Source organism: Neoarius graeffei, chromosome 2 (genome assembly GCF_027579695.1).
Source record: "Neoarius graeffei isolate fNeoGra1 chromosome 2, fNeoGra1.pri, whole genome shotgun sequence".
NCBI lineage: Eukaryota > Metazoa > Chordata > Actinopteri > Siluriformes > Ariidae > Neoarius > Neoarius graeffei.
The window spans coordinates 84,089,257-84,113,086 of record NC_083570.1 but is presented as its reverse complement, the minus strand read 5'-3'; the positions used below and the strand labels follow the sequence as shown (position 1 = coordinate 84,113,086).

Sequence of the window (23,830 nt, the reverse complement as noted above, 5' to 3'; positions counted from 1 at the left end):
TGAATGGTTGCTTGTCTCTGTATCAGCCCTGTGATGACCTGGCGACTTGTCCAGGGTGTACCCCGCCTTTCGCCCGTAGTCAGCTGGGATAGGCTCCAGCTTGCCTGCGACCCTGTAGAAGGATAAAGCGGCTAGAGATGATGAGATGAGGTGAGATCATATGGGTGATGTCAACATCTGGAAGCTCTCATCAGACATCTGTAACTCTAGAAACACAAGTGACAAAATTGTCTTAATTTGGAAAACAAATATTCATCGTCACATTTCTGATTCACAAAAACAGAGCACTCCTCCCTTAAGTCTTTATCATGCTGTTGTATTATGGGTCATGAATCTGTGCTGGGGATTCTTGAGGGATTTGACAGGTTTGAAGCTACACCTCATTCTGAAGGGAAAAAAAACCCATCAGAGTATTAATTACCTCCACCAACCTTGTTGGAGGAGATTGTTTTTGCCTGCATTTGTTTGTCTGTTCCCAATGTAACTCAAAAAGTAGTGAATGGTTTTTGAAGAAATTTTGAGAAAAGGTGAACCATGGGAGGGCGGCACGGTGGTGTAGTGGTTAGCGCTGTCACCTCACAGCAAGAAGGTCCTGGGTTCGAGCCCCGGGGCTGGCGAGGGCCTTTCTGTGTGGAGTTTGCATGTTCTCCCCGTGTCCGCGTGGGTTTCCTCCGGGTGCTCCGGTTTCCCCCACAGTCCAAAGACATGCAGGTTAGGTTAACTGGTGACTCTAAATTGACCGTAGGTGTGAATGTGAGTATGAATGGTTGTCTGTGTCTATATGTCAGCCCTGTGATGACCTGGCGACTTGTCCAGGGTGTACCCCGCCTTTCACCCGTAGTCAGCTGGGATAGGCTCCAGCTTGCCTGCGACCCTGTAGAAGGATAAAGCGGCTAGAGATAATGAGATGAGATGAGATGAGGTGAACCATGGGCCAAGGAACAGTTGATTTAGATTTTGACGCAAATCCAGGTATATGTGTGGATGCAGGATATTCTAATATGTGCTTTGGCAGAAGTATGTCCTCTACCAAGTGCCCTACTAGTTAAATCTTCACTACAGGTGCATCTGAAAGCTCCTGTTTACATTATACACTGTCTGCCTTTGGGATCTTAAGCAAGTTTGATAGCACTTGGTGAATTAAGAATCCTTAAGGTTTTGGGCTCCAGAACGTGTCTAAATGTGTAAGTGAAGCCTCATATATGTAGGTCTCATTTTCACCCACTCAGCAATGTATAAATATGTGTAGCAAAGCTTGTTCTGCTAAGCAATCCCACTGAGACCTTGTTTACACCTGGCCATTTTCTCTCTGGATTTTTTTTGCCTGGATTGTATCCTGATAACCACATGTGTACACTTTTAATTAATTGGGTTTAAAGTTAGTGGGATTAAAATCACTGCTGTATTGCATGTAAAATGCGGCACGGTGGTGTAGTGGTTAGCACGGTCGCCTCACAGCAAGAAGGTTCCGGGTTCAAACCCAGCGGCCAGCAAGGGCTTTTCTGTGTGGAGTTTGCATGTTCTCCCCATGTCTGTGTGGGTGCTCCGGTTTCCCCCACAGTCCAAAGGTTAACGTGGGGTGGCCTTGGGCTGAAGTGCCCCTTGGGCAAGGTACCTAACCCCTGACTGCTCCCCAGGTGCTCTAGTTTGGCTGCCCACTGCTCTGGGTGTGTGTGCGTGTGTTCACTGCTTCAGATGGGTTAAATGCAGAGGATGAATTTCACTGTGCTTGAAGTGTGCATGTGACAAATAAAGGTTTCTTCTTCTTCTTCTAAAATGCAAATTGGCTCGTACCACTTGACAACCAATTTCACATGTTGTCAAAATGTCATCATGTTAAGTCTATGGAAAAGATTTAAAGCAATACTCCACCCCATTTTTTCCCCCAATTTCTCCCAATAAGTTGTTTATCCCTTATTGTGCAATAGCTATCAGTTGGAGAGGGTGAAGGTTAATATGTGCTTTGTCCAAGACTGTCATATTTAGCTTACATGTATATGTTACAGGTGATTTTTGAAATCAGGTGAATCTGGATTCACCTACAAGGTGATTCTACATTTACCTAGGTGAATTAGGATTTAGGGTTGGGGGGGCAGCACGGTGGTGTAGTGGTTAGCGCTGTCGCCTCACAGCAAGAAGGTTCTGGGTTTGAGCCCAGCGGCCAGCGAGGGCCTTTCTGTGCGGAGTTTGCATGTTCTCCCCGTGTCCGCGTGGGTTTCCTCCGGGTGCTCCGGTTTCCCCCACAGTCCAAAGACATGCAGGTTAGGTTAACTGGTGACTCTAAATTGACCGTAGGTGTGAATGTGAGTGTGAATGATTGTCTGTGTCTATTAGGGCTGTAACGATAAACCCAACTCACGATTCGATTCGTATCGCGATTTTTGACCCACGATTCGATACGCCCACGATTTTTTTTTAAAGGTTTTTTTAAAGTAGTAAATTTGACTTATTAACATTTACTTACTTACATTAACTATTTAATAACAAACAATTCAGACCACTGCAGAGAATGAGTAACATGTATGCAAAAATGAACAAATGCATATCCAAAGATTGTTTTATTTCTCAAAATAATACTGTTGAGCCGGAAGCTCTGTTTTTTTTCGGTTCTGAAAAAGTCATTTTTCCAAATTGTGTAAATCCGTTAAGATTTTTTTTGGGGGGGGGGGGGTATGGGGTGGCTCTCTCACTGTCTCTCTCTCATAGGGCCAATGATTTTCTGTGATCGCGGAAAACAGATGGAAATTACGGAATTTTTATGGTGAAACGTTGCTCGCGTGTCAAAATGTAACTGCCGCAGAAGGCTTCCGCCCAAGCAGAAGCTCAGTGTTGCCAGATACTGTAACGTTTTCCACCCCAAAATATGTTCAAAACCAGCCAAAAAGCACCTAAAACTGCCCAATCTGGCAACACTGCATGCCTTTCCGGTCAAGTGATTGTGATTGGCTTGTGGCACACCTAGCCAGCCAATGAGCTGCTTGTTTACAGATTCGCTCCCCGCGTCGCAACCAGAATGGCGACCGCTTAAAAGAAATGAATGCTCTGCCAGTGGCGAGTGTGGACGTTGCGTGACTCGCAGAAGATTGTCGCAGGTCGGCGAAAAAACGACTTACTAATAGATATTTAAAAAATAAAAGTAATTTAAGTAAGTTTAAAATGTAATTTAAATAAAAAGTAAAGTATTCATAAATTGAAGTTTGGAAGCACCTCTGTTTTTGGGCTGAGGAGAAGTGTGAAAGGGTGTACCGCGATTCTGCCTTCTTGTATCGCGATTTCGATTTCGATACGGGCAATTCCATGTAAATGTCAACCTCACCATGCAAAAATAAAGCAACATGTAATACATCAAAACCACTCCCAGAGATCTCACCTAGGCCTGTATTTTACAGATGTGAATAAGTTGAACCAATTTGTAACCAACCTAATGTGTCACTGTCAGTCTTTCTTTCTTATAATGTAAAACCCAAGCTGAAATCAACTTTGATCATGTACAATTCTATATTATTGCCACAAGCCACAGAAATGTATGCTAAAATCCACAAAACAGCAAAACAATAGCCATCCTAAATATTATTAAAGAACTTTGATAGTTTTAGCTGATATTTAGAGAGTTTTTCAAAGGGTTATGGTGGTTAAATTGCTGATTTTCTAAACATATGCCATGTCTATTTCAGACGCGTCACATCCATAAAGGAATTTCGTCACATCCATAACGCTGACTTTTCCTTCCGAAACTCTGCATGAAATACAAAATATTTTAAACAAAGATTTTTTAATATTCACCTTGGACCCCTCTATCAAATGGATATCTCCATTTCGACATTAGGTTTACAATTTCACAGAGTTTGATAAAAATGTACAGTCACCCAAGAAAAGTGATACTTTTTCTGTCACGTCCATAACGCATCTTTTATTGGCGTTTTCTGGCATGCCCTAGATGTACTATGGGAATTGTTCTTGTTCTATCACTTCTCCAGTATGGTACAGCCTTAAAATATGCAACACCAGTTTAAATACTGGGAGACAATAAACATGCACTGGGTCATTTGTTGCCATTTTGAGTTCAAGTGTCACGTCCATAACGCTGGAATTGCTCATACGCATATTGTTACAGCCCTAGTGTCTATGTGTCAACCCTGTCATAACCTGGCGACTTGTCCAGGGTGTACCCCGCCTCTCGCTCATAGTCAGCTGGGATAGACTCCAGCTTGCCTGTGACCCTGTACAGGATAAGCGGCTACAGATAATGGATGGATGGATGGATTTGAGGCTGAAATCTCCTATAGCTGGGGCTGAGGTTTTATTATTGCACAGGCTTTGACTTTGTGAGAGGTGCCAATTTTGGCAGTAGATCTTTGGAAGGAAACAGATCGATTCGGCTATTATTGATTTCATTGTACTTTTATGTTTCTGACTTCGTGTCCATCAAAATTAGATTAGATTAGATTAGATTCAACTTTGTCATTACACATGTCACAGGTACAAGGCAATGAAATGCAGATTCAGAATCACACATTCTTATGCACTTGCAAATGGAAAATAAATAATCTATTTATTTATCTATTTAATACAGCAGTGAGCTGTAGGAAATGCTTCGACTCTCCTCCGATCAGTTCGGCGTAAGAAGAAAGTGATGAGTTTTGTGGCGTATTGGAGAACCTTTAATATGTAATGTTTTGGGAGGGGTTTAGATTGTTAAATGTGTCTTGTAATTACTTTTGTATAACGTCTGGCTAATGTGTCTTCGTCCTCTGGAAGTTGATTTAAATTATTGCTGCATACATTTTTATGTGAAAGATCACAATATTTAACAGTTATTCTACAAAATCGAGTCATACATGAGCTGATAGCCACTGAGTTGGCTATAAACCATGTCCAACAAGATTGAGTGGAATAACTGTTTTATTCTATCCACATTCACTGGATTTTGAGAAACAGAGCATTTTAATTTTTGGAAAGTTTATAAATAAAAACTTTATTCAAAATGTCTGACAAAATTAGTTCCGCTTAGAATGTAAACAAACTGGCAAAATGACAGGAGCAATTTGTGAAAAATGCGATAATAATAATTCTTGAAAAATAAAAAAAAGATACGCTCTTACCATCAAATAATTTCATTCCATATTTTGTTGCGCTTTTTTTTGTGTGTATTTTTTGGGGTTTTTGTTTTCAAGTAGAGTTTTTATTTCGTCCTCGGTTGGTTCAGCAACACACTCCACCATTTTGTTTCTCTCTACTCACAGTATATGAGCTGATATCTGAGCAGTAGAGTAGTCAATCAGAGTGTGCGATTGCTCATATCCAGTGAATGTGGATAGAATAAATCCTGATATACAGTAATCCAGGCCCTCAAGAACATTGCGCATTAAAACAGCTGATTGTAAACAGGGTCAGAGGTGAACTACCATTTAATTCTCATGCTCATTACAAAACCACACACATCCGATGCTTAGAAGTGACAAGTCAGTGAAACTCTAAACTTTTGCCTGGTGTTGTTGATGGCTGCTATGTAAATGAAAGAGGAAATGAGCTCTAGCGAATAGCTTAGAAAGGATTAATACGTTGACATTCTGCCCTACAGGCGTTCCCTCAAAACCCCCTGTTCATTCACATAATGTCCCTCTATTTATCTCAATTTCCATTTCATATCTGACAGAAATATGGGAGAAAGTTTTGCTTCTAATATTCCCATCCTTATATGACAGGAAAGTACTTAACCAGGCTGTGATTTGTTACATCCTACAAATACCAAGCCACTCAAAGCCTGCTTGTAAAAAGGTAATTATAGTGGAAACGTATCAAAGGCAATATGACTGGGCTTTAGAACAGTAACACAAAACTGAATACAGAGAGCTTTTCAAAGTTAGAGCATTTCAAGATCACAAACTAAATGTGTTTTCATAACTTTTAATCAAACGAATAGTTTTGGTTCTGAAGTCTGATTCACATTCAAGGCCGCTATAACATCCTCGATATAATTGAATTCTGTATTACTGCGCTAGTTTTTAAACCAATAAAACCACCATACATACAGCCCTATTCTGTCAAGTCAAGTTTATTTGTATAGCGCTTTTAACCATAAACATTGTCGCAAAGCAGCTTTACACAATTTGAACGACTTAAAACATGAGCTAATTTTATCCCTAATCTATCCCCAATGAGCAAGCCTGTGGCGACGGTAGCAAGGAAAAACTCCCTCAGACGACATGAGGAGGAAACCTCGAGAGGAACCAGACTCAAAAGGGAACCCAGCCTCATTTGGGCAACAACAGACAGCCTGACTATAACATTAACATTTTTAACATGAAGACAGTTTTTTTGTTGTTGTAACTCTTCATTGATGGAAACTTGAGTGCAAAACTGTTCATGACAACTGCAGTCCTAAAGTTAGCAAGTCAACTGTAGTCCTCAGCCATAAAAGCATTACTGTAAGCGTCCAGAGTGTCTTCCAAGTGCGACTCTCAACTGTCCTCATGGGGCCGTCCTCTACAGGAGCGATGCGATGAGACTCCAACCAGACACAGGGCACCAGGATGGATCAGGCAGGTCCGAGGAGCAGAAGAGGTCAGCATCTCGATCCCAGGACCGACATGTAACTCAGAGGGACAGATTTTGGGGAGAGAGGGAGAGATTCGGGTGTTCTATGGACTATTCTGTCCATAGAACACCCGAATCTTTGTCTGTTGTGTTGCCTAGCAAACACAAGTTTACTGTTTATAGACTATAGAGGGCTACCGCATGACGTCACCGCGCCGCGAGATTTTGTTAGGCGCCATATTGGAAGACCAAGTACATGCACTCACAATATAAAACAAACTACGAGCGAGAGTGAAGTGACACGATGGCTGATAATTCGGGTTATGTGAGTACATTACCAGCTGCAGAAAGGGCACGGTACGTGGAGAAACTGGCTGTGATTGATGGGTTTGACCCATATGATAAGACTCGCGGCAAGGGAGAATGGAAATATAAGGAGGACCTGACACCAATTCTGCCATCTGTTTGCTACCCAGACATTGTAAACTATTTGTTGTTTACACCCAGTGCCTACACTGCTGATGACTTGAAAGCCTACAAAGGGCTACAGGCTTACAATTATGTTGTTAGCGGCTTGGTTCATGATATTACAGCTGTTATTAAGAATAACCTACACATAGTTATGGCCAAGGTAATCTTGTTGATATTTATCTTTTAATAATATATCTTTTCAGTTGAAAAATTAATACTTTTTGTTACCATTAAGGTATCCATCTCATCTCATCTCATTATCTCTAGCCGCTTTATCCTTCTACAGAGTCGCAGGCAAGCTGGAGCCTATCCCAGCTGACTACGGGCGAAAGGCGGGGTACACCCTGGACAAGTCGCCAGGTCATCACAGGGCTGACACATAGACACAGACAACCATTCACACTCACATTCACACCTACGCTCAATTTAGAGTCACCAGTTAACCTAACCTGCATGTCTTTGGACTGTGGGGAAACCGGAGCACCCGGAGGAAACCCACGCGGACACAGGGAGAACATGCAAACTCTGCACAGAAAGGCCCTCGCTGGCCACGGGGCTCGAACCCAGGACCTTCTTGCTGTGAGGCGACAGCGCTAACCACTACACCACCGTGCCGCCCTAAGGTATCCATAATTTAGGTTAATTTATCCAAATTATAAGTATGTATTTATGATATATGCCTACACAACAACTATGCTTTATTTATACAATAGGAGGGAGAGCAAGCCCCAAACCATCCTAAATTATTATTATTATTATTATTATTATTATTATTATTATTAAATTGTAGAAGTCTGGGAGGCTTGCTCCTCATACAGTTATCAACTTGGGGCCAATTTAGCATGTTTTAAATCTGAATTTCTTGCGTTTGCTTACCTCAAAGTGTCCACAGATCATGTACAGACTTATCCATTATATCCACAGTTTTTTGCCAAGTCTCACACAGGTTTCTTTCAAGTCTACTGTTGGGCCAATAAATCATAAATAAAACAGCTCAGATTTGTTTGTTTAAGTCGCTTGCCACTCCACTTTATTCTCGTGGGTTCACATACCGCTGCCATTATTTCCCCCTAATCACGAGTTTGTTGGTCTTCCAAAATGGCGCAGGGTCTGTTTACTTCCGGTTTCGGGTGACGTCAGTGGAATCCCTCTATATTGCACGGTCGAAGAATTTATTACAGCGTATATTATTCTTAATTAATTAAAACGTATTGATCCTGTCATGTTAATTTTGTCAACATTTCTAAAAGCAATAAGAACACCCTCGCTTGTGATAACATCACTTTAACACGAACCAACAGAATCTTACTGGTGCTGTCTTTATTGACCTTAAAAAGGCTTTTGATCTCGTAAACCATCGATGTCTTCTCCACAGATTGGAACGTTATGGAGTCAGAGGTCAGAGCCTTAATTGGTTCAGAGAGTATCTAACTACACGTTCTCAAAAAAATACAGTATGAACAGGAGTTATCACCTAGTTTCCGCCTCGATTACGGCATCCCACAGGATTCTTTACTCTTTGTCATTCATATAAATGACTTACCACTGTGTTTAAAAAGATCTTTGATCAGCATGTATGTTGACAATACTGTCATCTTCTCTGGAACAAATGTAAGAATGTGTTGCAAGAAGATCTAAACCATGTTAAGAAGTGGATGGAGGGAAGTCAGCTGGTACTAAATCGGAGTAAGACAAAAGGAGTACTCTTTGAAACGAGACAGAAGTTAGAAGACATTGCAGATTTCATTCTCTAACTCAAATGAAAGACCATTGAAAGAGTCACAAAATTGAACTATCTGGGCATCATGCTAGATGAAAATCTTACGTGGAAGGAACATTCTGACTTCGTCTACAATAAAGTGGTTAAATGTTTGGGTCTTCTCTCACGTGTTCGACACTTTCTCACTTTCAAATCTGTAAAATGTGTTTACCAGAATATAATCCACCCAGTTCTAAGCTATGCTGACAGTGCATGGGGTGGTTCATCTGTTGGAAGTTGCACAAACTTACAGAGGCTACAAAATCGAGCTGGCCGCGTTATCACCAGACAAGACTCCTCTGAAGATGCTATAGAAGTTTTAAACTGGACTGATTTAGAGACAAACAGAAAAAATTCATACGTGTTTGCTAGTATTTAAATGCCTTTGTAATTTCCTTCCTAAATATTTGAGCGATTATTTCACTAGGAACTCAAGTATTCATAGTTATAACACTTGATGTAAATCTGATCTGCATTTACCAAAGCCTAAGCTTATGCTAGGTAAACTTTAGATATTCAGGTTCAATACTTTTTAATTCACTGCCAGCAAATATTATCTCTAAACAAATTTAAAAGAAATTACTCATTAAGTCATATTTTGGAGTCATTTCTGTTTTCCAGTTGAGAGTACGCTGTGCGCGTTTTGGCTGCCGCTTCTCACCGGAGCTTTTTATTTTTCTTTTCTTTTTTCCCCTTTGTTTTTCTTTTTGTGTTTGTATAGTTTGATGTTTGTTTGAGTGTTTTGTCCGCCAGTTGTGGCGTGGCTCCAGACCCAGTTTTGGGCGTCGGTTCTCTTCAGGCCTTGCTCTGCTGTGGGTGATGCCTGTGCTCCTCACTATGGACTGCAATGAGCTCATTGCTCTTTTAATGTCGGGGTTATCCAGTGCTCTGTGCGGCGGTGCTTCTGTGCTTGATGCGGTGTTCTGAGCGATGTTGCTCAGTGGCGTCGCATTGGCTGTGCAGGTGGTTTGGGACATACCAGCACTCTGTGAGGCGAAGTCATCTCTTTTGGAGGACTTTTTTTCCCCCCGCTTTCCCTAATTGTAAATGCTTTTGTGCTCGCTTTGTGGATTCATGGCGCGGTGTTCTGATCGTTGTCGCGGTGGCTGTGCAGGCAGTGTGGGACATACCTTTGTGCGCCTTTTGGTGGGACTGCGGTAGCTATGCCATTGGAATTACATCCTTAACCTCTTTTGGAGACCTTGGGTGTGAGAAAGGTGCTATATAAATTGAACTATTATTATTATTATTATTATTATTATTACAACAACATATACTATATATTGGAACACCAAACTTTACCTCATTATGTCTAGAAACCTGAGATTGCTACTGGACATAAAATACAGCGTAATTTTCAAACGTGTGCAAAATCAGTTCTATTAAAAATACTGATGTGATGGATTCAGACTTAAATCCCAGATATACTTCAGTAATAATTAAATTATGCCTCCTTCCACTATAAAACTAATCCATTTCAAATAAGGCATTAGTGTCTTTCGATATTAGAAATGTAGATTAGGGATAAAATTAGCTCATGTTTAAAGTCATTAAAATTCTGTAAAGCTGCTTTGCAACAATGTCTATTGTTAAAAGCGCTATAAAAATAAACTTGACTTTATTATTATTATTATTATTATTATTAGTAGTAGTAGTAGTAGTAGTATTCATCATCTTATTTATGTTATATAATTATCATTATATTTTTGTTAGTTTCATACATCTTTTTTTCATTGCTTTTTTTTCCTCTCAAGACTATAATGGGATCCATCCATTATCTCTAGCCGCTTTATCCTGTTCTACAGGGTCGCAGGCAAGCTGGAGCCTATCCCAGCTGACTACGGGCGAAAGGCGGGGTACACCCTGGACAAGTCGCCAGGTCATCACAGGGCCGACACATAGACACAGACAACCATTCACACTCACATTCACACCTACGCTCAATTTAGAGTCACCAGTTAACCTAACCTGCATGTCTTTGGACTGTGGGGGAAACCGGAGCACCCGGAGGAAACCCACGCGGACACGGGGAGAACATGCAAACTCTGCACAGAAAGGCCCTTGTTGGCTGCTGGGCTCGAACCCAGGACCTTCTTGCTGTGAGGCGACAGCGCTAACCACTACACCACCGCGCCGCCCACCATAATGGTAGTTTTTAATTAAAGTTTTAGATTAATTATATTTATGAGATTATTAAAGATTATTGTAACATATTCTTTAAATTGTAAATTTGTAAAGTTTTATATTGTATTTTGAAATTGTAAATTAATATAGTTTTGCAGGGCCCCTATGGATACCAACTGTGCTGAATGGGCCATCATGTTGAAATAAAGTTTATCTGTTTATCTGTTTATCTATCTATCTATCTATCTATCTATCTATCTATCTATCTATCTATCTATCTATCTATCTATCTATCTATCTATCTATCTATCTATCTATCTATCTATCTAACATGCACTCTCTCATGACTTATTACTTTAATAAGCATTGCACAACTAATTAGAGACTTAATGACTATTTGGACAGATTGTTTCTGGACATATGTTTGTTTAGTGATGGTGTGGAGGACGTCTATAGTAATTATGATCGATTTACACAGGTACAGAATCTCTTTTCCGACAGGATATAATGGAATCTTTACAAATGTGTCGGTTTGGACAGGATATATACCGTATATTTCCTGGGGTTATTGGTACTGGACATAAAATACAGCGTAATTTTCAAACGTGTGCAAAATCAGTTCTATTAAAAATACTGATGTGATGGATTCAGACTTAAATCCCAGATATACTTCAGTAATAATTAAATTATGCCTCCTTCCACTATAAAACTAATCTATTTCAAATAAGGCATTAGTGTCTTTCGATATTAGAAATGTAGCAGGAGCTCTTTTGTGATCTGAAAGGAATATTTCTGGCATTGCTTTGCTGACTAGGTGTAGCTAATGTTGAATCTGTTTGTATAATGAGACATCAGTTGCAAGCAGAAGTTGATATTAGCATAACCTTCTGCTTATGTGTGTGTGAAGTTGTTGGCAGTGTCAGCTGGTGAGTTTGTTATCGTGAGCCTTGACAGCTCGCCAGGAACTCACACATTATCATTATTTCTCCTGAAAGGGTCTGGCAGAAATCTGTCTAATGAAAGAATGTTTTTCTCGTAGTGTTAACAGGATCCGATCAGCAGAGCACCATGAATCCGGGACATGCGATTTATTGAAGACAGATAGATGATCGGTGAACACGGCAATGAATAATAAGGGAATTACTCGGACATTTGAGTCACCGTTCAGCTTTGTGGCAGGCTTACAATTATCAAACCCTGCTAACTGACACGTCGTCAAAGGTAAACATATGACTCATGTTTTCGCTTTCACTCAACAGATCACCTCACTACGCCTGTCCTGAAGTTATCCGGGTGAGTGTGTGGACTGATATAGTGAGTTAATGATATTTTATATAATTTACACACATGCATAAAACTGTCAGAAGCCTCTGATTGCCCTCTTTTGTCAGGGAGAGAAATATGATGGAAGGAAAGCAGATGTATGGAGCTGTGGTGTCATTCTGTTTGCACTACTGGTGGTGAGTACTGGTCTGGTTAATCTTTTGTACATCATTTACCTTTATCTTTAAAGTTCTTAAGGTCAGTTGAATCTCAATGGACTGGTGTCCCATCCAGGGTTTGCCCACCCCGGGTTCCCAAGATGGAATACACATCCTCTGACCAGGAGAAAACACTTACTGACTATGAATGATATTAACAAATTTAATCTATCCACATTCACTGGATATGAGCAATCGCGCGCTCTGATTGGCTACTCTACTACCAGGATATCAGCTCATATACCATGAGTAGAGAAAAACAAAATGGCAGCGCACATCAAGTCAGATATATCACTTTATCAAGTATTTAAAAGAAACAGAAATAGCTAAAAAAAAAAATAGTCCCCCCCCATATCTCCTGTTCCACACTCCAGCAAATGGGTGGCAGTAATGCACCTTTAAGTTGGTTTGCCAACCACCACAAAAACCCTAAGGAAGAAGAAAATGGCAGAGCGTGTTGTTGAAGCAATCGATGATGAAATAAAAACTTTACTTGAAAACAAAACCCCAAAAAAGACAAAAAAAAGCAACAAAATACTGAACGAAAGTATTTGATGGTGATAACGTATCTTTTAAAATTTTTTCAAGAATTATCATTATAGCATTTTTCACAAATTGCTACTGTCATTTTGCTGGTTTGTTCACGTTCTAAATGGAAATTATTTTGTCGGACGTTTTGTATAAAGTTTTTATTTATCAAATTTGCAAAAAAATAAAAATGCTCCGTTTCTCAAAATCCAGTGAATGTGGATAGAATAAAACAGTTATTCCACTCATTCTCATCATACATGGCTTATAGCCAACTCGGTGCTATGCACCTCGTCAGCTATCAGCTCATGTACGGCTTGATTTCGTGGAATAACTGTTAAATATGCATTCTCAATATTCAGTTATACAAATGTAAAATACATCAATCAGTGATGTTGAAGGCTTCTGTTTCTGGAACTTTGTGTTCAATGTTTCAATGCTTTCTAACTTCATGTCATATTTCTAATGTTGCAGGATTTCCAACATGGGGCTGAACTATTAGGCTCCTTTTTGAACTCCTTCATTTCCTTTCCTTACTTTCTCTTCCTGCCATTTTCTGTCATTCCTTTTTTTTCAGTTCCTTTCCTTCCTGTTCCTTTCCTTCTCTTCCTGCAAATTTCTTCATTTCCTTTCCTTTCCTTTCTGTTTTGTTTGTTTGTTCTTTTCCTTGCCTTTCTCTTCAGTTCTCTTCCAGACAATCTTTCTTTTCTCCTTTCCTTTCCTTTCCTTTCCTTTCCTTTCCTTTCCTTTCCTTTCCTTTCCTTCCGTAACCTTTACTTTCCCTTCCCTTTCCTTCTCTTCCAGCCAAATTCTTTCCTCTCATTCCCATTCCTTTCCTTCCCTTCTCTATCTTTCCCTACCCTACCCTACCCTTTCCTTTCCATTTCATTTTCTTCTCTTCTTGTCAGTTCCTTTCCTTTCCTTTCCTTTCCTTTCCTTTCCTTTCCTTTCCTTTCCTTTCCTTTCCTTTCCTTTCCTTTCTCCTCCCCATTTTCCTTCTTCTCCCTTCCCTCAAGATTTAGATCAGTTGGAATATACTTTTTGAATACATGGTGGTAATGGTGGATCCCCAAATAAACAGATAAACTCTGGGCAGAATTGAAAAAAAAAAAGGAAAAATCCTCACTGCTTGTGCCACTCAGATTTTGAGTATAAACAGTCTACCCGGCTTCCTGATTTTATCATTCTCTGCATTCCTCTACCTCTCCTAAGGTCAATTTCTCTAAATAGGTTTTTATATGAGCAGAAATATGGAGGAAAGGGTGTGTTGGGAGCTGCGTATGTGGCATAGCCACTGAGCTCAGTCAGTTAAAACACTATTTGTCTGATTGTGTTTGACAGCTTCTCTCCCCTGTAGTTAGGTCGCCTTCTGATCATCAGTTATATGAGCTTGGCGTAGCCACGCAGCAGCTATTCATCAAACACACACTTCTGTGGGGTGTCAGTGCCACTGATGAACTGCTCACTTAACAAGGGCTGCGCCAGGATAAGCTAATTGTGAAATTCTTTGCATCTTAAGAAGGGTTTAGCACAACTCTGACTTTTGGGTCCTGTACATTCCATGTTACTCAGAGCTCGTCGTTATCCGGGCTTCACATCAGTGACAGCATTTAAAGTTGGAAAATTGGTAAACGTATTGTGTTTTTGTAACTTGATATGCATTGCATTCTCTCAGTGTCTCTAATCATTAGAAATGATCCGGGAGTTGTTTCTGATCTTAAGGAAATCTACTGGTATTTTGTGTTTTCCTCCTCCAGTGTTCCTGATTAATGTCTTAATATTCTCCTCTGACCTAAATTCAACTAGTTATATTCACTGTTTCTCATTTCTGCATTTTCCTGCAGGGAGCTCTGCCGTTTGATGATGATAATTTACGAAACTTGTTAGAAAAAGTGAAGCTAGGAGTGTTTCACATGCCACACTTCATTCCTCCGGACTGCCAGAACCTTCTCCGAGGAATGATCGAGGTCGACGCTAGCAAACGGCTTACGGTGAGCTGTTTCCATCCTTATTGGATGTCAAACTGTGGTCTTACAAAACACCAAACCTAGAACGCAGAATGATAAATGCGTTTGATTTCGGGTTATGCCGTAGTTTTTTTCATACTTATTTTTTGCACCCAGGCGTCCAGGTGTGAAGTTTGATGCCATTTTTAAGCTTGACTTGTATATGTAATTGGATTATGGTAATAGTAATTGGGTCATTTACATGTTAATTAACTTTAAAATGGTGCTGATGGCAGCTTTAATAATGCAATATATGTTCTACTGGAGTCCTTATACTTCATACACATGTAATTATGATTTGTCATGAAAACATAATATGATTAAAAAAAGCAAAGTAATTAAGGATCATGAACCTAAATACTCGAGTGTAACTTTTAAATACATGCAAATGAGAAAAGTGCTATTATCATGAGGGGTGGATAAATCTTAAATTCATTAGCGTAGCCCACCAGGCAAGTAAAACCTCCAGTGTGTGCCCAGCCGCATATATTGTTGCTCAGAAACCTAACTGAAAATAATGCTAGCTAATGTAATATAATGTAATGATGTAGATCTAGAGCTAGACTCACGTAGACGAAGGGAAACTAACAAGTTAATAATTCTGTAGCATATCACTTTTATGTTTCTGTTCTTGACAAATAGTCAGCAAGTCATTACCTGATGTTTTGGCAATGATGTGCGCTGTTCTGTTCACTCATTTCATGTAAAGCATCATTATTTCTCTCAATATGTTTAAGAAGAGTGATATGACGACTTTGTGCTAGATGTTATTTTTCTTGTCTCCCCCCAGTGTTTCCACAAACCTGCATGTTCCTGATTCTGAAAAGTTAGTCTTTCATCAGCGCAGGCTAATTCTAGTAAAAACATTCTACCGTTAGCCAGATAGCACCTCTGCTGATGTGTGTAGTGCAGCAGGTGGAGGAATTCAGTGTACAGAGCCGGCGTATGCTGCAGTAACAACATCGAGGTGCATCACAACATTGTTTAAACATGCAAACCACCAAAAATTAAACATTTTTCCGATGTAGGTTATGGGATTCATGTATCAGATTTGACTATTTTGGTCAAATCTTATTAAAATTTAATTTATATATGATATTATAGTTATAAATTTATATATGATGATATAGTTCTCTGTATTTTTACATGAGCTTACAGAAGGAAAACACATTTGATGCAATCCAATAATACTTTCATTCATTGTGACTATTTTAAGAAATGATAAACATTCTTCTAAAGCAGGGGTGGGCAATTATTTTTTCCATGGGGCCACATGAGAAACAGAAAATTTCGTGGAAGGCCGGACCAAAAGGCTGAACTAAATTCTGCATAATATTAATTGTATTTCTTTATATAAAGCAATAAATAACATTGTTTTTACAAGCTGCTAAGACTGGTAAGAGTATGGAAAAAACGAGGTTGCCTTACAAAAAAAATGTCATTTATTCAATCAAATTTCCCAAAACAATGGTTAACAAAATGTGAACGTTTGTACCATTTTTTTTCAGTCACATTCAGCCCAAAACACAATAAAGACATCACAATATTGTCTTTCTACTCCAAATATCAAGCAAGATACATCATATTATAATAATGATGCCCACATTTGTAGTCTAATCACCTCATTTGGTGTTTTTCAGTTTTTTATTTGTTCAGTGAGAGAAATCTAGTCTCTGTTGGTCTTTAACGAGTGCGTCAGAGTCAGGTTGAATGTCTGAGGTGGAGATGCGAAGCACAGCTGACAGATGATCATCAGTCGATTCGGTGTAGGTATCAGATCTACAGATCGGCTCGAGCTCCGGCGCCTGCTGGTGACGTCACACTATGTGATTGGCTGGACCGTTTGAAAGATGACGTACAAGTTTGTGGTTGGTCTGGACAAATTATGGAAGTAGTTATCGCGGGATTAGGTTTCATGGGATTTCATGTCATGTTCATGTCGCGCGCATTGCGTTTTTGTTGAACACAACTTCAAAATAAAAGCAATGCACATTCAGTCCATGCATGAGGTAAAATTAGAAAATACGTTTATTTTGTAATTTCTAATTAATCTTACGCGGGCCGGTCAGAATGAACCAAAGGGCCGGATGCGGCCCGCGGGCCGTAAAATGCCCAGGTCTGTTCTAAAGCATCGCTTGTGTTATTTTCTGTGGGTCTCTGTATGGATACAATATTCAGGCAGGAGATTTTTCAGCTCAAAATCTGATTTAAGACTTCCCTTTCATTGTTATTATATTAAAATTCAAGACAAGAGTATCAGTTCAGATGTTTCACTCTGAGCTCTCTCAGGCCTGATGCATGAATCCCATAACCTACAGTAACTGATAGAACAATATCAACAATTCAAAAACTCTTTAATTGTATACATTTCAAATGGTTTTCAATTAATTGGGATCCACTGTTTTTATCGTTTCAACCGCGGATCATACCCTCGTCCAATTGAACATGTCGTTCACGCACTTTTCTCCCCCATGAGAATTTTGAAAAGTTGTCAAGTATGTTTGAGATAGAGTTGTACAGAGGGTTTCTCTATCCCAGGCTACTTTTTAAACATACAATATGAATAATAATTGATAAATGGAAAACAAATTTGAGGAGTAATTGAACACTGCAAAAAATGATATCTTGTTAAGAGAAGATATCTTTTAATATGGGTGAATTTATCAAACGTTTCTGATTAGAAGATTATTAGAGCTCAAATATAAGATTATTTTGCTAACTTTTAGACACTTTTACTCAATGCAATCTTAAAATTTTCTTATTCTATTTGCAGATAATTTTGCTTCTTTCTAGAATTAAATGCTTAAAGTTAGCAAAATTATCTGCCAATAGAATGAGAAAATGGGGCGGCACGGTGGTGTAGTGGTTAGCGCTGTCACCTCACAGCAAGAAGGTCCGGGTTCGAGCCCCGTGGCCGGCGAGGGCCTTTCTGTGCGGAGTTTGCATGTTCTCCCCGTGTCCGCGTGGGTTTCCTCCGGGTGCTCCGGTTTCCCCCACAGTCCAAAGACATGCAGGTTAGGTTAACTGGTGACTCTAAATTGAGCGTAGGTGTGAATGTGAGTGTGAATGGTTGTCTGTGTCTATGTGTCAGCCCTGTGATGACCTGGCGACTTGTCCAGGGTGTACCCCGCCTTTCGCCCGTAGTCAGCTGGGATAGGCTCCAGCTTGCCTGCGACCCTGTAGAACAGGATAAGCAGCTACAGATAATGGATGGATGGATAGAATAAGAAAATGTAAAGCTTGAAATGAGTGAAAGTGTCAAAGTAAGCTAAATAATCTTATATTTGAGCTCTAATGATCTTCTAATAATAAATTCACACATATTAAAGATCTTTTCTCTTAACATCATTTTTTGTACTGAAGTAAGAGTAAAAGCTTGAACAAAATCTAGAGCTTTTCTGTCTGTCCAGCCATCCATCTGTCCCTGTGTCTTGTAAGTGCAACTCCTCCTAAACAGTTTGATGGATTTCGATGAAACTGTACACAGTTGCAGTACACCACCTGAAGATGTGCATGAAGGAAAATAATCCCGGTCCGATGTTTCAAAGGGGAGATAATTCAACTAATTCCCTTCCATATGGCAATAGTCAAGTCAAGTTTATTTCTATAGCGCTTTTAACAATAGACATTGTCGCAAAGCAGCTTTACAGAATATGAATGACTTTAAACATGAGCTAATTTTATCCGTAATCTATCCGCAATGAGCAAGCCTGTATGCCAATATATGATGACAGGCTCGTAAGCGGAGTATATTCTGTAGTGAGTTTACTCACTGTTCTAGGTTGTTGGTTCGTACATTGGAAATACTGTGTATATAAGTAGTGGTTACATTCTGAATTACTGTTATTTTTCAGTATGTACAAGGTGCTGGTATAATGAATTGGATTTCTGAGATGAATTCCTGTTAGTCCCATTTAAAATATATTTTTGACGTCTCACTTATACACCACTACGAAATTCATAACATACACTCAGTATAATCTACAGGTGTTTTTCTACCTTCTGCTATAATCTAAGACTAATTAAACCAATTAAAACCATGTTATTGAACAAAAACTACGTAAACAGCAGTAAGCTGTTTTGTGATATTCAGTATGTGTTCTGCCAAGGAAATAGTCTTCAGGACAAAGGAGACTTGTCTTATTGACTTGTCTCATTGATGTGTGAGTTTATAGGTTCTATAACAGGATAATAGGCGCTGACTATTTTTGTGGACGTTCCACAAGATTTAAAGTAATTATAAATGGATAAAATTTATTTTTCATTAATACAAAGTGGAATTGACAAATTGCTTTGGTTTAAGAAGAATCAAGCTGCGTCACACCTTCCTGTTGTGTTTTGGTCCTCACATAGCAAATGCCACAGTGTCTCTTATAGAGCTACGTATGAAATTAATTCATATTTCTTGATGTTATGAAAATTGTTTGACTCTTGTTCATCCAAAACCAACATTGAACTGAGATGCAATCACAGGGTCAGGGTCTTACTGAGCATCCACAGTGTCTCACTGACAGTTTTACACACACGCACACGCATGCACATGTACGTAAGTGTTCTGGAAGATGGTATTTATGAATAATACTGCACTTGTCCCCTTTAAGTGTAGTCATGCAAATGCTGATTGGACATCTTCAGGCCTTTCATATTTATGCTGCACACCTTTTGTCACAGCAGCGCTGATCGTCAATCTCTGTCCTGATTAGGTTCTTATTTCATCTTTTCTATGCTTTTAGCCTCTGCTTTTATCTGTAGACCCTTATGCATCAGGACACCCTCATTAGCGTGACCTCTTCTGCCTTGTATTTGACTCTGTCAAATAATGAACGATATGACGAAGATGCTTGAAGATGTGAGGCTGATTTTGCTTTTTTTTTTTTTTTTTTCCTCCTGCAGTTAGAACAGATCCAGAAGCACACATGGTACATGTAAGTACATCTCACTGTTTGATTGGAGTGTGTGTGTGCATGTGTGTGTGTGTGTGTGTGAGAAGGCTTTGTGTGGGGGAATGACAACTCGGAGACAGTAAGAGAATTTGTTGAAAGCCCGAAGATTGATTTGCAGCAGTAAAATCAAATTAAACCCAATGCTGAAATTGTACAGTGTATATTCAACATAATGCAACTCTGTGTAAGAGTGGAAGTGTTTGGGGAAATGAAGAAGCAGTTGTGTGGTGGGTGTCTACTTGTGTGTGTGTGTGTGTGTGTGTGTGTGTGTGGGTTGGGGAGATAAATGGCACAGCTTCCTCATGTCCCCAACAAGGACAAGGATCTGCAGGCCCAGAGGGGGTTTAGCTGTCTGCTCATATGCCCATGATCCTGTTGTGTGTGTGTGAGGGGAGAGAGAGAGAAGGACAGAGTGTGTGTGTGTGTGTGTGTGTGTGTGTGTGTGTGTGTGTGGTCACAGCAGTAGGAGACTTGGGTAGTTGACAGGCCCCTCCTGACTCCGAGACTCTCTGGGGTCAAAGCCAGTCACACGGCCACCTAGTCCTCCTCTCCACAGACCCCTGAGTCACTAACAGTTTCAGCAGAATACTTATGCTTTTGGCTGCTGGATCACACTGCCAGGTTTTCTCACAGATGGCAACACTACATACGCAGAACACACAGATCAAAAAGGTTCTGCTGAAGAACACTAAAGACTAACCTACTGGGCATTGAAATGTGTATATATACACTGATTGCCTCAAATGTAGCCGAGTTTCTAAGACGTTTGTGTTTTTATCTTTGCACTGGAACTCTGATGTTAATGATGTTAATAACTATTGGAAGTCTGTGTCACTCAAAATCTTTTCCATCAAAGCCTGTCCAAATCTGATATATTTACATCCTCAAATCAGAAAAAAAAAGTTGGGACAGTATGTTGAAATTAAAACTGAAAACAATGATTTGTAAAGAATCTTTGACCTGTACTGCACTCAAAACAGTACAGGAGCACATTATTTGATATTTTATCTTTATTGGGGCGGCACGGTGGTGTAGTGGTTAGCGCTGTCGCCTCACAGCAAGAAGGTCCTGGGTTCGAGCCCCGGGGCTGGCGAGGGCCTTTCTGTGTGGAGTTTGCATGTTCTCCCCGTGTCCGCGTGGGTTTCCTCCGGGTGCTCCGGTTTCCCCCACAGTCCAAAGACATGCAGGTTAGGTTAACTGGTGACTCTAAATTGACCGTAGGTGTGAATGTGAGTGTGAATGGTTGTCTGTGTCTATGTGTCAGCCCTGTGATGACCTGGCGACTTGTCCAGGGTGTACCCCGCCTTTTGCCCGTAGTCAGCTGGGATAGGCTCCAGCTTGCCTGCGACCCTGTAGAAGGATAAAGCGGCTAGAGATAATGTGATGTGATGTGATGTGGGGCGGCACGGTGGTGTAGTGGTTAGCGCTGTCGCCTCACAGCAAGAAGGTCTGGGTTCGAGCCCCGTGGCCGGCGAGGGCCTTTCTGTGCGGAGTTTGCATGTTCTCCCCGTGTCCGCGTGGGTTTCCTCCGGGTGCTCCGGTTTCCCCCACAGTCCAAAGACATGCAGGTTAGGTTAACTGGTGACTCTAAATTGACCGTAGGTGTGAATGTGAGTGTGAATGGTTGTCTGTGTCTATGTGTCAGCCCTGTGATGACCTGGCGACTTGTCCAGGGTGTACCCCGCCTTTCGCCCGTAGTCAGCTGGGATAGGCTCCAGCTTGCCTGCGACCCTGTAGAACAGGATAAAGCGGCTAGAGATGATGAGATGAGATGAGAACACTTATTTCAATCCTGATTCCTGCAACACATTTGAAAGAAGTTGGGATGGTAAAGCATTTACCACTTCATAATGTTTCCATTCCTTCTCACAACACTTAAAAGATGTTTATTGACTGAAGACACCAAGCGGTGAAGCGTTTCAGGTGCTATTTTGTCCCATTCTTCCCGCAAACAGGCCTTAAAGTGTGCAGCAGTTTGGGGTTGCCAAAGTCATATTTTTTTGTTTCAAAATTCACCACACGTCTTCTATTAGGGACAGAGGAAACAGGCACCCACTTCTTCCACAGCCATGCCTTTGTAATGTGTAACGCAGAATGTGGTTTTGTATTGTCTTGTTGAAATATCCCTGGAAAAGATGTCGTCTTGAAAGAAGAATACATTGATACAAAATCCTAATGTACTTTTCTGCATGAATGCTGCCATCAGAGAAGTGTAAGTTACCTTTGCCAAGGGCACTGATACAAACCCATACCATGACAGACCCTGGATTTTGGACATATTGCCAACAGTCTGAGTAGTCCTTTTCGTCCCAGGTGTTCAGCTTAGGCTTGTGCCCTTGCCCTTTATGCACCGAAATTCCTCCAGACTCCTTGAATCATTTAATGATGATATGCACCATAGAGGGTGAAATATCCAAATCCCTTCCTATCTTTCTTTGAGGAACATTGTTTTTAATCATTTCAATAATTAATTTATTGAATTCATTAAATTCATGACTCTTTGAATCGTTTAATGATATTATGCACCGTAGATGTTGAAATACCTGAATCCCTTCATGTCTTTCTTTGAGGAATATTACTTTTAAACATTTCAATAATTTTCTCACACTTTTGCTGACAAACTTGAGCTCCTCGGCTCATCTTTGCGACTAGGCCTTTCCTGGATACTGAGTTTTGTACCAAATTATGATTACATTCATCTGTTGACATCACCTGTTTCAAATCACATCATTATTTTAATTGTTTTACCTCATTACTAGGCCTAAACTGCTCCTGTCCCAACTTTTTTTGGAATGTGTTGTAGGCCTGAAATGAAATGAAGTTGACCAGACAAAAACTGAAATGTCTTGGGTTCGTACTGTCCGCAATGAAATACAAGTCCAAGTAAATTTAGTAATATAGCACTCCTTTTTTTTCTTTTTTTTCTTTTTTTTTTTTGTATTTTCCATACAGTCCCAACTTTTTATCCCCCACTAGCCAAAAGGCCCGAAGGGGGATTATGTCATGGCGATGTCCGTCCATCCTGGGAAGGGAACTCACCTTCTGAAATCAACTCCTCTCACAATTCTTGGAGGAATTTCACAAAACTTGGCAGGATTCTTTGTTATATTTCGGTAATACGCATATTGCAATTTTGCTAAATTGGGCCACATTTTACCAGAGTTACAGCCCTTGATTAACAAAATTATAATTGGACAATTTCATAAGTGGGTTTTCCTTCTGAAATCAACTCCTCTCACAATTTGTGGAGGAATTTCACCAAACTTGGCAAAAGGCTTTGTTATATGATAGTTATACGCATATTGAAATTTAGTTTAATTTGGCGATGTCTGTCCATCCATCCGTCCTGGGAAAGGTACTCACCTTCTGAAATCAGCTCCTCTCACAATTTTTGGAGGAATTTCACGAAACTTGGCAGGATTCTTTGTTCTATGTTGGTAATACGCATATTGCAATTTCATTCAATTCAGTTGCATTTTACCAGAGTTATGGCAGAGTTGCCAGTGGGGGATATTGTGCTCTCAGAGCACTCTTGTTCTTATTTGAGGTTGCATTTCAAATGCAATAATCTATGAAATATCAAATATCAGAAGAAAAATCTGGATTTAGGGGACTACAGTGGTGCAGAAAGTACAGTAGTGTTCCTGCCTTATAGCCCCATTGTCCTTTGTTTGATTATGAGCATAGGCTACTGTCTGTGAGGAGTTTTGCATGTTCTCACCTTGTTTGTATGGGTTCCCCCAGGTTTTCCTGGTTCTCCTCCTACTGTACCTCACAGTAAACATGCCAGTGTGCAGATTGGTTGATCTAAGGTTGCCTCTGTGTGCGCGTGTGTGTGCATGGTGCCCTGCCATGGAATGGCTTCCCATTCAGAGTGTATTCCTGCTTCACACATTCACAGTGTCTTACACCATAGGACAGGCTCTGGATCCACCATGACCCTAACCAGGATAAAGTGCTTACTGAAGATGAATAAATGGA

General features: G+C 40.2%; 1 protein-coding gene across 1 annotated transcript in view; it reads left to right on the top strand.

The window, feature by feature from the left end:
- The window catches only part of brsk2a (BR serine/threonine kinase 2a), a 525,206-nt gene that overhangs the window by 430,060 nt on the left and 71,316 nt on the right, over positions 1-23,830 (top strand). The window contains exons 6-9 of the mRNA XM_060910107.1: positions 12,151-12,184; positions 12,283-12,351; positions 14,745-14,891; positions 19,800-19,831. Coding sequence (XP_060766090.1) covers positions 12,151-12,184; positions 12,283-12,351; positions 14,745-14,891; positions 19,800-19,831 — 282 coding nt within the window. The remainder of the gene's footprint in view (positions 1-12,150; positions 12,185-12,282; positions 12,352-14,744; positions 14,892-19,799; positions 19,832-23,830) is intronic.